At 38.9% G+C, this 17,303-nt stretch overlaps 1 protein-coding gene across 2 annotated transcripts; it reads right to left on the bottom strand.

Moving 5' to 3' along the window:
* Positions 1–1,242: 1,242 nt before the first annotated feature.
* On the bottom strand, positions 1,243–4,828 carry LOC133440395 (zinc finger protein 862-like). 2 transcript variants are annotated; one of them, XM_061717654.1, is made up of 3 exons: positions 4,758–4,828; positions 2,306–4,010; positions 1,243–1,715 (listed from the first exon to the last, which is right to left on the bottom strand). In XM_061717654.1, the coding sequence occupies exons 1-3, from the start codon at positions 4,815–4,817 to the stop codon at positions 1,264–1,266; spliced, it is 2,217 nt and encodes a 738-aa protein (XP_061573638.1). In that variant the 5' UTR covers positions 4,818–4,828; the 3' UTR covers positions 1,243–1,263. The 2 variants fall into 2 exon arrangements, with proteins under 2 accessions (XP_061573638.1, XP_061573639.1); XM_061717655.1 differs by having other exon boundaries at positions 1,671–1,707.
* Between the last annotated feature and the right edge of the window lie 12,475 nt (positions 4,829–17,303).

The raw sequence follows: 17,303 nt of genomic DNA, 5'->3' as shown, positions 1-17,303 counted from the left end.
CCGGCCTCGACATAAATACTGTATATCATTTACAAAGAAAACAAACCTTGTGCCCCTTATCAGCCAGGTGCTTTTTGTGTCGGTTAGGCACACTTTAGCACTCCCGACACTAGTTTAGTCTTGCAGAAAACGTTTCTACAGCCTTTAAACATTAACCGTTAAAGACCAGAGCGCTGATGTTTACAAGTTTACAAGAGATGCCTTCAAAATTAAAGCACTAAATATTGGTCTTAATATATAACAAAATAAAAGCCTGGCTCCAAACAATGCCAATAAGAAAACAAACACAAAAACACATTTACAGAAATACTCATATTAAAAGGTCATCTACACATTTGATTAAATATTGTTAAAATTTCATATTATGTAAATAATATGAAAAACGTACACAAATATGTCGTAACTTCAGCTTGCGTAATTACAATAACACAGCATCATTTGAATTGCATGTTTTGACTTAGTTTGTCCCATGAATTATCACGATAATCTGATGTACGTGCAGCTCAGATCTTAAAATGCATGAGAGCCTTTTACAGTTTTCAGCGAACAATGTATAACAATACAATATATCGCAAAATTTGGATACCGCAATATCGTATTTGTAGTATCCTCACAGTGTATCTAGAGGGAGCTAGTCCGGAAGTGATATAAGGAAGATCCATGTCATGTGATTTCCTCTTTTGTCTGTCTGCCTACCATGCCACTATGATCCAGTAAAAACCCAAGAAAGATACTTTTGGTCTCCTGTGTCCTATTTTGATTATCCAAGGGTCACAATCAGGGTTTCCGCTAGAAAAAATTGGCACCGGACAATGTGACCGGCAGGGTTTCAATTTACAAATGTTTGAAATTCCGGTCACATAGGCTACAGTATATGAATTTATTGAGGTTAAAAATAAATCATATGCAGTAGTACGATATCAGTCATTTACTAGTATTTTATTGAAAAACACGGTATTTAAAATAAAATAAGTCCTGTCAATTGACTCGCGAGCGTAACTTCAAAAAATAAATAAATATTGCAGAAGCTTGCGCTCTTCTGACACATGAATGCACATAAAGAGGAAGGCCTATATACTCTAAAATAAAACAATTTGTAAACAAATACAAAACACATCTGGAGTGGCAAATAACATTTTATTAACATGGCCATAACTTGAAATAAAAAAAATGGCAGTTCGCGCGGTTAAAATAAAACGGAATATAAACTGAAAACAAACAGGGGAAATCCCTTCACCTAGAACTGGTGTATAACAGTTTAGCCTACTTTTTGCGCATTTTTGCAGCACTGAAGTGAGCAGCTGCAGAATTAAAATCAAAAGATCCAAGTGTCTCTGCACAGCTTGCAATGCGCATCAGTCTTGTGACTTTCTCCTCCCCCAGGCGACTCCGCTGCGCTGTTTTGATGCGGTTCTGCAGAGAGAAACCTCTCTCTGCTGGCACACTGGAGACAGGGATCACGCAGGCTATCTTGGCCAGTTGAGCCCACTCGGGGTAGATTTCACCGAAATCCCTGATCAGAACTTCACATGCCATTGAAAAGTTCAAGCCTCCATAACCGCGGAGCGCTGTCATTACAGCGACGGCATCTCTGCGCGCACTTGTGGCATCAATGAGTGGAGCTGTGGCTGCAGCCGACTCGTCCTCACTGATCATTCCTTTTCCAAAGCGATCAGTGATGGTTTGGATGGCTGTTTCAGCATACTCCTGGAGCGCTGAACGGAGTGATAATTAATCAGTGAATGTTTTAATGAAACGTCAAATACGGTAAAATACGGAGCCCCTAAAGGGACATGGATTTTTTTTTTAATATATATATATAATGAGTTTTACGTGCACGCTTGAAACCTTTATGCGCTCGCGTAAAACCTTTAAGTGAGCACATAAAACGTTTATGCACTCACTAAAAAGTTTCACGCGCTCTTGCAAAACTTAAGTGAGCGCCTAAAAGTTGTTCTACGTGAGCACGTATAAACAAGTACATGGATGGAGTTTTGCTGGAACAGGAGACCCTCCAGTTGCTCCTGCTCTGTTTATGAATGGAAATGACATTACAGGATTTAGCTGAGCTATATTTTAACCTGGGACTCCATTATAAGGACATTACCACTTTGCTTGCAAGTAAACAACTTTACGTGCTCACTTAAAGGTTTTACGCGCGCGCGTAAAGGTTTCACACGCACGCTTAAAACTCTTTATAAAAAAAAAAAAACTCATAAAATTTTTTTTTTTAAATCTGTGTGTCTTTAGGGGCTCCGTAGTAAAATGTTCGAGTTATCTTTTTCTTTTTTTTGCTTCTACTCACCACTGTGTGTCCCTGGATATCGGGAGGGGTTCAGAAGGACATCAAGGCAGTTAAGTAGATCCAGTGAATCTTCAGGGAATCGGTCATGTAAAGCATCTATTAGATGCTGGATATAGTGTGCTCTGGCTTTTCTGAAAGCCTGAACGGCCCGGTCACTTGCATGTGTCACTTTCACTTCCCTGTACATGTCGTCTTGGCAATCCGCCTGAAACCGCTCTTCTTCTGGACCTGGGGCATCGCGTAACTGTGTTAGTGCCGCAACTGATGCTTGAACCATTGGTCTAATTGTGGCAAGATTTACATCTTCTTTTTGGAAAACCAAATTCAGTTTGGTCATCACAGGTAACACATCAGCCAGGGTATGAGTCAAGGCGATGAAGCTGTATGGCTGGATTTGACCAAGAATACCTTGGGCTGGGGCATTTCCTCCCACAGCCTCTTCATTTAGCTCCATCACTAAAGCAGGCCAGTTACTTTTGATACTTTCCACTGCCTTGTGCAAAGACAGCCAGCGGACAGCGCACGGCTGCATCAGGCTTGTCATGTCTTCATCGCTGAGAGCTGCTGTCAGTTGACGGAGGCGATTGGTCCTGCTGGCTGAGTGCTTGTAAAAGGAGTACACAGAAGCAACTGTGCGCTTGTAGGCCCCTATCTGGTCCACAGATTTGGCCGCATCTTGCGCGGCCAGCGCCACACGGTGTGCAATACAGTGCACCTGAATGGAAAACGCACTCTCTCTCTTCAGAAGAGCACCAACTCCATTACGCTTTCCCATCATTACACTTGCTCCGTCTGAGCCCAGGGCAATGACGCGGGAAAGCTCCACATCCCGCTCGCGGAGCACTTCAACCAGTTTGTTGAATATACACTGTGCAGTCCCGGACTGCACATCATAATTCCCCAGCAAACGTGTCTCAGCTCTCCCTTGTACTTCCATTTTGACGTATATGATCAGCTTCTTGTTCACGGTGATATTTACCGTCTCATCAATAATAACTCCTATGAAGTCACTACCCTTTAGCTTTTCATCTAGCTGCTTCATCACAACGCTTTCCAGTGCCTTTTCCATGTCATCAACGGGGCCGCTGTGCCGGTAAATGCCGTCACCTGTCACAAAATCTGGAGCCTCTGGAACTGCTCCAAGTAGCTCAGTCAATCCCTCATACTGGTGACATGCGATGTCTTTTTTGGCCATGTAAAATACAACTTTTAGCTGAGAGCACAGCTTCTTGTTTGAGGTTTCTTTTGCCCTCTCACAGTGGCCTTCCATTGCTGCTCGCTGTGCGGATAAAGTGACCGCCGAAACATGATCATTGCACCGACTGTGCTCAACGAGAGATGACATTCTCATGTTTGTTGATCCTTTGGTGAATCCATTCTTCCTCCCCGACTTCTCGCAGTGTGAGCAAAACATTTTTTCGGATCCATCGATGATGTCGCACCTCAGCCAGGGATATTTGTCTTTCCATTCAAGTCGGAACCCCCGACATTTCGGTTTCTTTTGGGCGGGGGCCAGAGCATCATCTGTAGTAGTCTCCATCTCTTCAGATAGCCTTTTAGAAATAGACTCATCATCACCCTCGCCATTAGAGCTTTTTCGTTTAAGAAAAAAGCTTTTAAGATTTGCCTGTTTCGCCATATCAGAGACCTCTCTTGTGGTGCGCGGCTTGTCAGATTTGATGAAACAAATGCGACGAGTTTCGTTCTGCGCAGAAAAAAAGTTTCGTTTCACATATAGGCTACATTCATTTATTCACACATACACACATACACACACACACACACTGCTCATTCGTAAAAAAAAGTATATGTTTTTTCATAAAATGATGTGGAAATTACTCATTTTATTACAACTGAAATTGTGCTCGGGAGGAGTATTTTCACCGGACATTTTGACCGGTGAGATTATAAAATACCGGACTTCGGCATATTTTACCGGACAAAGTCCGGCAAATACCGGACAACGGAAACGCTGACTACTATGTACAAGTTTACAAAACTACGGTTACAGATACAAACAAATATGAGTTACAGAAACAAAACCCTGTTTTCAAGTACACCTTTTTGAATTATATATATATATATATATATATATATATATATATATATATATATATATATATATATATATATATATGATATATTCCATATTATTCTGGTATTGCTTTACTATGGAGATAACGGAGCATATTTTAATAGTGTTGCACTTGGTCAGTGATGTGGCTGTTTTGGTCGTCCAATGTGACGTTACTGCAGGGCTCTACAGAGCGAGAATTTCACTTGCCCCTAAAAATGGAAATGTGCAAACTGGAAGAAATAATTTACGAGCACAGTGTGCGAGTTAAGATTAAAACCTACAGTAATCTTTTTAGCACCCCGCTGCTATTCATTCAGAAAATAGTATTTCATAGTCAGATAATGTACAATATTTATTAAAAGTATCAATATATACCTGTTCCAAATCTTCAATTGTGGAGGAAGACTTTGTAACACCAGAATCTTCTGGAGGCATTTCCTCAGTAGAAACCTGCAAAACAGAAAAATATAGATATTTTCATAAATGTCTTGATGGCAGGTTGTTCTCTGTGTAACAATATGCAAAAGGTTTCACGGCTGTGTTTCTGAGTGTTTTGAGGGAAATAAATCCACTCAAAATGTTTCTTAACTAGTCAACAAGGTAAATTATTACAGTCTTTGAAACCTAGAATCTTCCAAAAATAATGTTTGTGTGTGTGGTTATGTGCCGTTTAAGAGCTGATGATTCAGTAAAGATTTTTCCGCAGGTGCTGCACAGGTACGGCCTTTCACCAGTGTGGATCTTCATGTGATCCATTAAATTACTACTTTTACTGAACTCTTTCCTGCAAGTGCTGAAAGAAAATACCTTCTTCCCCGTGTGGGTCCTGGTCAGCTTTGATTTACAGTTGCTGTCTGACGGGACAGCAGCATCTTCGTGGTCACCGTGTCGTCTCATTAGCTCCGGATCTGCAGTTTTACTGGAGTCTGAGCGTAAACTTTCAGTCCCTTCCTCATCTTTGTTATGAGCTTCAGGAGAAGTGTGCAACAGCAGCTGGACACAGTTTGGTCCTGGTTCACCATTTTCAACTTTCACATCAGCAACATTGACCAATGAGACATCCACCTCTACGTCCTCGTGCTTCATCTCCTGACCGCTGGAGTCTTCCTCCAGTTCTGTAGTCTGTGGATGCCCTGGTTCCTCCTGGTCCGGGCTGCAGCTCCTCTCCAGGTTATCCAGGTGCTGGTCACTGAAAACCCCGTCCTCCTCCACCTTACAAACATTCTCTTGTGGGAGGAAGAGAGGAGAGAATGGTTCCTTTAATAAATCCCAGAAATGTTTATACAAATGTGCAGTAAGACCATCACTCCCTGGGGATTTGTCCAAAGACAAACTGTTAACTGGTCAAGTTCAACAGAAGAAATATCAGCATCACGTAAATCTGCAAACTCTTTTTCTATAGTTGGAATAAGATCTTTGATATAGTTAAAAAAGTTGTCAGCATCATCTCTAGAGAAAGATGAGGAATATAACTTACTGTAGAAGGAAACTATTTCTCTGGCAATCACAGCTGGATCTGTGACAGTTTGATCTTTAATCACCAGTGATTTGATTTAATTTCTTTCCCGTCTTCTTTTTTCTAATCGACAAAAGTATGATGTGGTTTTTTTCTCCTTCCTCTATCCATTTTGCTCTTGATCTTATATAAGAACCTTCGGCTCTCCTGAGATAGATTTCATCAAGCTTAATTTGCTAAATTTGTAATTTTTGTTTATCCTCATCAGTCTGTGAAGTTTTATTGCAATAGAATTCATTTCTTTGCTAATTTTGGATAATTTGTTATTTCTGTTATGTGATTTTCCAAACTTAATAGCAAATTCTAGAATTTAAAATTTTAAGAATTCTCATTTAGCAACATAAGATATTATTGATTCATCACACTTTACATCTGAGATTAAGATTTCTATTCCATCATGAAAGGCCTGGCATTTCAATAAACTTAAAGTTACATTTCCAGTAACCCTTTGTTCCTACGATGGATTAAATACATATCAAACCTGCAATTTTATTTTAAAGTATTGTTCCTTCCAGTTTCATTTTCTTTGCCATGTAAAGATTGTTTTCAGTTCAACAGTGATATGCACCATTTTAATACAAGACAGGCTAATCATTTAAATCTCCTGAAGTTCCGTACTGGTTTGTGTCAGTTCTCCATCAGATACAGTTATGGAACACCTACAGCAATCTCGTCTACCTCTACTTCATTCAATCATTTTAAACGTAAACTCAGGACACATTTAATTGATCAGATTATCTAATGATATTTCTAGATTTGTTATTTTTTTCTTTAATCATGTAGATACCATGTATTCTATTTATGCTGCTGTTTATTTGCTTTGTCTTTGTTTTTAGACTGCAATCATGTATTCTGCATATTTTAAATCTTTGTACAATCTTTTGCTGTATTTTACAGGTAGAGGCCTCGTATAAGCCCCTTGGGCTTTTTGCCTCAGCCTAGCACATTACCAATCTCTCTTTTACATTTGTATGTTACTTGTTCTGTTTTTATACTGTGCTGAATAAATTAATCTAAAAAAACGGTGATCTATATCTTTTCTACAGAATAAAGGATTAGGTGTAAAGTGTGAAATATCAGTGTGGTCCAGAGTGTGAATGGAGCATGAAAGGCAGCACCAAGTAAACAGAACAACAAGTTAGTTCGGGATGTTTCCGAATCCCACATCAGCAGCTGCTTGAGCTGGGGAGTTTCCCATTTAGTTAGTTTGCTTCATCACCACGGCTTTTAACTGGAAACAAAGGGATCTTGTAGGAGTCATACTCATGTGTTCATTCATTCAACTTTCCAGGGTTACGTACCGACTCTGTGGAGTCTGATTTCAGGTTTCCAGGCGAGGTCCAACAGTCTGCGCTGACGGTCGAGCTCTTCTTCATACTCCAAGATGCTTTTTTCAAACACTGACAATATTTCTACAGCAGCTGCTGTTAGTCGCTGACCGATAAACTCTCTCAGATGATTCACCTTAGACATTGTTGAAGAGGAAAAAGAAAGGAAACAACAGAACCGTCCTCTCCTTCTTCTCTAGGTTTAATGGCGGATCACAACCAACGTTATTAGGTTCTACCGCCACCTGCTGTACCGGAGTGTGTAACATCAGGATCATTATTACACCAGGTTACAGTCTAACTTAAAGGGGGAAAAAAGGAAATACCTAAATAAAATAAGATAACCACATTTAAATCTTATTATCTATCCCTGCATCTTTGAGAAAGACAAGGATTTCCTTATAACAATCCCTCATCACCTCACTCCTCCCTAATAACCTACTAAACTCCATTCCCGTCCCAGCTCGTACATCCTGTCTCTTAAAGCGTTCCTTTCTACCTCATACTTGCCACATTTAAGAATGACATGCTCTACATTCTCTGTGACATCACACTCATCACATTTATCAGACACGGACTTTGACATTAAATACAGAGTTGATTTTAAACTAGTATGACCTAATCTTAATCTAGAAATGATGACTTCCTCTCTCCTACACTTTCCTTTGAAAACCTTCACGTTATTGACTTCTGTATGTTATAAAAATGTCTCTCTTTTACACCGTTGTCCCACACCTTCTGCCATGAATCCCTCACTGTCTTTCTAATTCATGATTTTGCTTCACCTTTACCAAAAGGAATTTCTATGTTCTTGTTTTCTAATTTAATAAAAGCATTTTAAAGGGGAAATAAAAGCAAACCGTATCTGACTGCACTGACTTCTGAAATCTTCAAGGTTTTTTGTTTAATGCTGCAGACATTAAAGTTTAGAAAATGGTGACAGATGGTTGGCTGTTCTGTTTCTGACGTGTTGATGGTTGCGTTTCTTCTTTTGTCCTCGTTTCTCTGAAGTTTCTTCATGTTTTTCAGAAGAACGTTGTAAAAACTGAACACGTAAATATATCACATTTGGACTAACCTCTGAATGGAGTAGATGGAGAGAGTTTAACAACATGGAGCTGCAGATTAACTTTACAAAGAGAATGTGAGTGAAGAAGAAACAGACGGGAAAAAGGACGTGTGAGAGAGGCTTTGTAGATGAACGAAATAAACTGTCACATTTAAAGAAACTTCAGCACATACTAACAGCTCTTTATTTGCACCGTGGAGACGGCAAGTTACCAACAGCAACAAATAACACAGTTTTAAGAAGGAAAAGGGATTCAAACAAACTCAATGCAGAACTTAAAAAAAAAAGTACACAACCACATCATTCCCTCTGCGTCAAGTTGATGGAGAAGCATAAATCCGGGTTGAACCTGCAACCCTTGTGGGGAGGGGATTAAGCTCATCAGCCACAGGAGGTGGTGGTTGGACTTCTGCGGGTTCTTCTTCTGTGGGTCAGACAGGAGTGGACAGTTGCCCCCGGAGGACGACAACATGAGCTTCATTTGTCACGAGTCACCAGACTTCTCCTCCGGGTGATTTTTCATGTGAATCAGCAAATCAAATCTGCGGTTAAAACCTTTGTTGCACGTGTTGCACAAATATGGCTTTTCACCCATGTGCGTGGCTATGTGCCGTTTAAGATGTGATAAATTAATAAAGGTTTTTCCGCAGGTGTTGCACAGGTACGGCCTTTCGCCGGTGTGTATCCTCGAGTGCATCACCAGGCTGGAACGTTGCGTGAAACCTTTTCCACATGTTTTGCAGATGTAGGGCTTCTCGCCCATGTGCGTGGTTATGTGGCGTTTAAGATGTGATAAATAAGTAAAGGCGTTGCCGCAGATGTTGCACAGGTACGGCCTTTCGACAGTGTGGATCTTCATGTGATCCACTAAAATATTACTTTCAATGAACTCTTTCCTGGAAGTTCTGCAAGAAAACGCCTTCTTCCCCGTGTGGGTCCTGGTCAGCTTTGATTTACAGTTGCTGTCTGACGGGACAGCAGCATATTCGTGGTCACCGTGTCGTCCCATTGGCTCCGGATCTGCAGTTTTACTGGAGTCTGAGCGTAAACTTTCAGTCCCTTCCTCATCTTTGTTTTGAGCTTCAGGAGAAGTGTGCAACAGCAGCTGGCCACAGTTTGGTCCTGGTTCACCATTTTCAACTTTCACATCAGCGACATTGACCAATGAGACATCCACCTCTACGTCCTCGTGCTTCATCTCCTGACCGCTGGAGTCTTCCTCCAGTTCTGTAGTCTGTGGATGCCCTGGTTCCTCCTGGTCCGGGCTGCAGCTCCTCTCCAGGTTATCCAGGTGCTGGTCACTGAAAACCCCGTCCTCTTCCACCTTACAAACATTTTCTTGTGGGGGGTCTGGAATTACAAAAAGGGACAAAAAGATAGGATTTTAACAAGTCAAAAGTGCTTCCCAGTGTTGATTGTTTGGTTGTATTTGTGAGGTTTAAAGTTTGTCCTGAACCTTCGGTCTTCCCCTTCATCTATGTAGTATATTTGAAAACAAGTGCATTACTCTTTGTGACCATTAGGCGGCACTGTGACTGTACTCTTGTGTTACTGCGTTGGTATTGAGACAGTTGAAGAATAAAGTTGTTGTTCTGGAAATAGCTTCTTTCGCGTCATATATAACATGGTATCAGAATAAAAACTTGAAATAAAACAAAGATAGGAAGACAAAATGGAGCAGATGAAACATCCGACCTCATTAAGTCTAGAACGAAATCTAGCGGAAAATTGGAGAGTCTGAATCCAGAGATTTGAACTGTTTCTTGTCGCCAGCGGAATCGACGAAAAGTCTGATGCAGTGAAAAGAGCCACGTTCCTACATGTGGCCGGGGACGAAGCAATTACAGGTATATAAAACTTTTGACTTTGATGAAGACGTAGATGACTATGATACATTGAAAGAACTTTTCCGCCAACATTGTGAGCCAAGGAAAAATGTGACGTATTTGAGACACCTGTTCTTTATTCAAGTGCAAGGAAAATCAGAGACTGTTGATGCATATGTGACTGATTTAAAAAACAAAGTGAAAGACTGCGAGTTTGAGCACCTCACCGACTCACTGATACGAGATAGAATCATGTGTGGAATCACAGATGACCAAGTGAGAGGACGACTCCTGAGAGAACCGGACCTCACGCTAAATAAAGCAATAGACATTTGCAGAGCCAGTGAGTTGAGTCGGAGTCAGCTAAAAAGTCTACATGAAGAGGTCATGTCTGACCTCCAAGTTGGTGAAAATGTGCGGGTTACACAAGGCAACAAGTGGGAACCAGCCACTGTGGTAGAGAAACTCATTCAGCCCAGATCAAACATTATCAAAACCACAAGAGGAGAAATGTACAGGAGAAATCGCAGTGCTGATCCAACTAGCTCTACTCCATACTGTTCCGCTGTACTGCATAGTCCAAGAGTAGCGACTGACAATGCTGTATCCAAGAACAACCCTGTGAGAACAACTCGCTGTGGAAGGCCTGTTAAGAGTGCCATGGTGTTATCTGGAATAAAAAACAGAAAAAAAAAGAATGGAACAAGTATGATGTAAATGTTAGCGATCGAGCTGTTATGCGCTAATTGTGATCTTTTCAAATTCAGTCACAAGATTTAGGCATTAATGTTTTGTTTGAATTGAAAGTTATATTGTTATGCTTAAGTCAATTGTTTTTCCAATTGCTCCAAAGATATGCAGACTTAATAAGGATCTGTGATATTGGATGGCAATTTTGGTTGGTAAATTTAGTCTCATGAGGACCGTATTGTGTTATTTACAGTGCCTTTAGTGTAAACTTGGTTAAATGTTGTAATGCTGTTTTCATAACTGTCATGTCCATATAATAAATAGAAACTGTTATGAGGAAAACAAATACACTTGAGAAAGGGAGGTGTAGTTTATTGAAAACAAGTGCATTACTCTGTGTGACCATTAGGCGGCACTGTGACTGTACTCTTGTGTTACTGCGTTGGTATCGAGACAGTTGAAGAATAAAGTTGTTGTTCTAGAAATGGCTTCTTCCGCGTCATGTATAACGATCTAACTACAAGTCCTGCATATGAACACCGATATGAGCATCCTCCAAGCATCGTGTTTTTTTCCAGTGTCATCTCACATCTTACAAGTTCTAGTTCTACGGTATAGTGTATAACAACAGAAATGTTGACCGGTTTGAGATGCAGGTTGATGACAATCTATGTGATGATGGATACACCCATGATGATGTTGAACAAGCATATCAGTTATTTTTCAAGTCTTTCAACAGGTGCTTTCCTCTTGTCAGCAAAAAAGCAAACAAGGTCTCCGCATAGGGCTGGGCGATATATCGAGATTTTAATATGTATCGATATATTTTCCAACGCGATATGGTACGAGACAATATCGTTTATATCGATTATTACATTTTTTTTTTTTTTTTTTAGGATTTTGAAAAAATTTTATGTTTTATTTGAGATTTGCACAAATGTTTTGTTATTTGCACAACTGTCAACCTCAGTGGAAAAGTCTGCCTGTTACTGTCTACATTGTATTAATTGCACAGTGTATTTTAATTTAATTGTTATGCAGGAAAGGGATATTTGTTTTATTTTATTCAAGAAGCATTTTTATTCTATATATGCAGGCAGTTTATTTTTATTTCATTTGTTTTACACATTTTGATATTGTGCAGACCTCTGTTAATAAAGGAACCTGTGTGACATTTGGCACGAGGCTTTGTATTAAAACTGACTGTTTTTTTAAGGGTTTGCCTCAGAAAAAAATGAAGCTAACAGAGATGCTATGCTATAATGCTTTGGGGGAAACCCCAATTATGGCACAGAAAAAATATCGATATATATCGAGTATCGCCATTCAGCTAGAAAATATTGAGATATGACTTTTGGTCCATATCCCCCAGCCCTATCTCTGCATTTAGAAAACCCTGGTTTACACCAGATCTCCATAAGTCTCTGAAAGCTAAGAATAGATTGTATAAGAAATTCATCAGTAATCCATCCCCAATTAATATAGAAAATTATAAGACATTTCGTAACAATTATAATCATCTTGTTAGAACTGCCAAGAAAAATAACTTTTCCGACAAATTCAATGAGGCTTCTAATAACATAAAAACTACCATGGGAGTCATTAACCAGCTTCTAAATATGGATAAGTCTACAGCCACTCTTCCATCTCAATTTGGTGATGAAAATCGAGTCTACTCTGACCCATCTGACATTGCATACAATTATTTTGTTAATATTGGTAATATTGGTTTCTGACACATTTCCATCCTTCTATTCAGAGCTTCAAGCCTCCTACAGAGAAGGAAATCTTGGACATAATGATGTGTCTGAAAGACTCAGCTGCTGGTCATGATGAGGTCAGATCTAACTTAATTATGAAAACTAGACATTCAATTGCTAAGCCTTTTACCCATATTTTCACCAAATGTAGTCCCTGTTTACAAATCTGGAGACCATAGTGTATTTAGTAACTACCGAACAATTTCTGTTCTCCCATGTTTCTCAGAGATCCTGGAGAAATTGGTCTATAACAGAATGATGAAACATTTGCAGGACTGTAATATACTGTATAAACGCCAATATGGATTTAGGAAAAATCCTTCAACAGAAATGGCTATAATAAATAATCAATTGCTTGATAAAATTCACACTGCAATCAATAATAATGAATACACTTTGGGAGTCTTTCTTGATTTATCCAAAGCTTTTGACACAGTTAATTTTGACATTCTTCTTCAAAAATGATTACACCATGGATTTGCTGGGATCACTCATGTGTGGATTTTGAATTATATTCATAACTGTCAGCAATTTGTTATCATTGATGTTAAATCATCAGAGAGGGCCGCCTTAAAATGTGGGGTCCCCCAGGGGTCTATACTAGGGCCCCTGTTGTTTTTGATTCATATAAATGATTTGGCCGCAGCCTTGTCCTCCTTGATTCCTGTACTTTTTGCCAATGATACAAACATATTTATTTCACATAATGATTTTTCATCTCTAATGGGAAAGGCTAACCATGATTTACAAAACATTTCAAAATGGTTTAAAAGGCGTTTATGTTCATGTTCTGGATCTGTGGAAAGCGTCTAGAGACAACATCTGTTGTATTAGACGCTATATAAATAAAAATTGAATTAAAATTAACAAACTATCACTGAATATAAAAAATCTAATTTTATTATATTTCCATCAAAATACAAAATATATTGTAAATCTAACACCGGTCTGTTTATAGGAGATGACCCGCTCACTCAGGTTACATCAACAACCTTCCTTGGTGTAATTATCCATGAAAGTTTAAGCTGGAAAAACCACATCAACCATGTCTGTAAAAAATATCTAAATATATTGGTATTATTGGCAAATTCCGTTGGTTGGTGAATGAAAATTGTCTCCCAAACTCTTTACTATAGCTTGATATATCCATATCTCATTTACTGTAATATTATTTGGGGAGCTACCTACAACACACATCTTCATAAACTTCATATGTTGTAAAAAAAGATTCTGCAGGATTGCCAAAGACTAATGAAGTTTTAAAAGTACTAAATTGTTACAGTTTCTGACCTCTCTGTTACAAGTATGTTTTAAATCTGCTACTGTTCCCTCTGATTGGTATAAATCACTTATTAAACATATTCCAAAGTCAACTAAAAGCGACCCTAGGGTCCCTCTTAATTATAGAGGAATCAGCCTTTTAAGTACAGTTCATAAACTGTTTTCTAATATTTTAAAGTGTAGGCTGTATCAGTACCTAGAGGAGGAAAACATGTTAGTGGAGGAGCAGAATGGGTTCAGAAAACATAGATCCTGTCTAGATCATATTTATAACCTGTGTACTGTAATACGAGCTAGAACTTTTGAAGGAAAGTCTTTCGTTTGTTTTATTGATTTTCAAAAAGCTTTTCATTGTGTGCACAGAGATTTGTTGGAGTTTAAACTTGTGTTGGCTGGGTTTAACGGTTTATTTTACAAAGCAGTGTTACATCCCTGTAAATTTACTGTTTTTGTTTATTTATTATTTGTGAGTATCTGGTACTGGGGTGCAGAGGTTTGGTTGGGAGAGTGTTTCCTGTTGGAGGTGGCCTTTACCAATTCACCTGTCAGCTCAGGTCCACTGGTGTGGGAGGAGCTGGAGCTGCTGCAGGTCTGATGGAGAGCGACGCCCACCTCTACCGGAGCCAACCAGAGGGAACCTCTCCCCCTACAAAGCTGCTGCTGGAGCAGTGCTCGTTGGCAGTCGTCTCACTCCACCCATGTGTGAAGATGTGCTGTCCGTTCTGGCTGTTGTGTGAGCTTTGGGGCCAAATGTTTGGTTTCCCTCAGCCTTTCTGCCCAAGCAGTTTGGTTCCTGCTAAATCTTGTTGGTTCCTGCTAAATCTTGTTGGTTGAATGATTTACAAAAGTAATGGGAGCAGTAAGGTAAATATTAGATGGCTCCAACGCCTGAGTGATGTAAAAGCCTAATTTGTTGAGGATTGATTTAGAGTAGTTAGTTTAGTATAGTTAATTTTGTTGTAATTTTGTTTTGGTTAAAGGTTAGGTTTAGTTAGTGGATTTATTGTTTTAAGGTTAGGGTCCAGTTTTTTATGCTTGTTTCTTTGGTTTACGTTGGGGTCATTTTCTTTATATAAACTTTAGTTCTTTGGTTTAATTTGTAAACTGCTTTCCATACTGTTGTAAATAATCACTTGCATCATTTTCACCTTGAACAAAAGAACCATGGGTCAAAATAAAACATATCTTTACTCGCAAAACCTGCCTTTCATTTACATATTCTGTGATCCCTAGTAGCAGAGTACGTAATAAGCAGTGTGTAGGATCCATACTAAAAGTGCACATGCAACCAAAAGCCGAAAATGGCGTGCGCACAAAAAAAAAATCTGGATTCATAAAACCGTGTGCACGCACACTTGCACGCAATGTTCTCTTTATAAATCACAGTCCAGCTGGAAGGTTGCGCACCTGAATTCACCTCATACCCCGCCCTCTACACACCTGCTTGATACCATAAATGGGCAATGCAAACTACATGATGATTATATTTGCATATGAATGAGCCTGCTGAGCATGCGCAGCGGCTTCCTGCTGTTTGCACGTCAGGATGAATGAGACGTGTCGAGCCACCGTGCCACTAAATTTCACAGAGACTGAGATGGAGATGTTGTTGATGAGGTGGAGGCAGGAAAACCACAGTATTTGGTGGTCACAGTAAAAGTATAAACAGTACAGTGGGGAGAACAAGTATTTGATACACTGCCGATTTTGCAGGTTTTCCCACTTGAAAAGCATGTAGAAGTCTGTCATTTTTATCATAGGTACTCTTCAACTGAACTGTGAGTGATGGAATCTTAAAAAAAAAAAATCAAGAAAATCACATTGTATGATTTTTAAGTAATTAATTTGCAGTTGGAATGGTTTTTCAGAGGAGGTTTTCTCTATAGCTACCGTTATAAAGAGAGCCTGGAAACAGAGAAAGGACAAATTATATGGAAACTGAGAAAGGATCTGTAATTTGATCTGTAATGTATACGTGAAATTTATAATTTTGTGTTTGTATGCAGCTGATGTTTGTTTGCTGGCGTAGTATCTGTGTCTTGTAAGGCCTTATAGGCTGGAACCTTAGAGGTGTATGACACATTAATAAACAATTCATTCATTCATTCATTCATTCATTCATTCATTCATTCATTCATTCATTCATTCATTCATTCATTCATTCATTCAGTCACAGTAATTGGTCTGCTCATTCTCAACTCAACAACAATTCAATATTTTACCCATCTTTAAGTTAAATACATATCAAACCTGCAATTTTATTTTCAAAGTATTGTTCCTGCCAGTTTCATTTTCTTTGCCATGTAAAGATTGTTTTCAGTTCAACATTGATATGCACCATTTTAATACAAGACAGGCTAATCATTTAAATCTCCTGAAGTTCCGTACTGGTTTGTGTCAGTTCTCCATCAGATACAGTTATGGAACACCTACAGCAATCTCGTCTACCTCTACTTCATTCAATCATTTTAAACATAAACTCAGGACACATTTAATTGATCAGATTACCTAATGATATTTCTAGACCATTTTTTTCTTTAATCATGTAGATACCATGTATTCTATTTATGCTGCTGTTTATTTGCTTTGTGTGTTTTTAGACTGCAATCATGTATTCTGCATATTTCAAATCTTTGTACAATATTTTGCTGTATTTTACAGGTAGAGACCTCGTATAAGCCCCTTGGGCTTTTTGCCTCAACTGAGCACTACTCCGGTCCAGCCAGCCGTCATTCGTATTTACGGTCTTATCAGCCGCTCCTAAATGTTCATGTGCTCCTATTTCAGCCTTTACGGTAAATGAATGAACGCGGCTCAGAAACGGAAAGATATGAAGTTCTGAGTTTGAGATAATGCAGATATGTTTTTTTCATATACCCATACTTCCACTGTAATATTTACACGCTATTACTGTAAAAGAAAAGGATGAAACACTTTTCTTTTAGATCTAAACTTCAAACACCTTTTCTAAAAAGGTCAGTCTCCTTTTTCGCTTAAGGTTCTGTTTTGCAGAGACTGTAAAAATGAATTCTCCCATAATTTCACCCAATACCCCATATAGCCCTCGTCACAAATACAATCACTACAGGCACAGTGAATTTCAAACAATTTTACTGTGGAAAAATAGAAATATTAACATCTAAACTTCAAACACCTTCCTTTTCTAAAAAAGTAATTTGCCTTCTTTGCTTCAGGTTCTGTTTTGTAGAGACTATAAAAATGAATTCTCCCATAATTTCAACCAATACCCCATATAGCCCTCTTCATAACTAGAATCACTACAGGCACAATTAACTTCAAACAATTTTACTGTACAATTATTGAAATATTAAGGTGTAAATTTCAAACAATTTACTTTTCTACAAAAGTCAATCGCCTTTTTTACTTCAGGTTCTGTTTTGCAGACACTATAAAAATGAATTCACCCATAATTTCACCCGATACCTCATAT

Source organism: Cololabis saira, chromosome 3, assembly GCF_033807715.1.
Source record: "Cololabis saira isolate AMF1-May2022 chromosome 3, fColSai1.1, whole genome shotgun sequence".
Taxonomy (NCBI): Eukaryota; Metazoa; Chordata; class Actinopteri; order Beloniformes; family Belonidae; genus Cololabis; species Cololabis saira.
Note: the sequence above shows the minus strand (reverse complement) of the source record. Positions and strands in the feature narration are given on the sequence as shown.

Coding starts and splice junctions, on each gene's coding strand:
- LOC133440395 (XM_061717654.1), bottom strand. CDS start 4,817: ATGCCTCCAGAAGATTCTGGTGTTACAAAGTCTTCCTCCACAATTGAA. Junction 4,011..4,757: donor CAATTGAAGATTTGGAACAG/GTATATATTGAT, acceptor TTTTCTGCGCAG/AACGAAACTCGTCGCATTTG. Junction 1,716..2,305: donor ATATCCAGGGACACACAGTG/GTGAGTAGAAGC, acceptor CACTCCGTTCAG/CGCTCCAGGAGTATGCTGAA.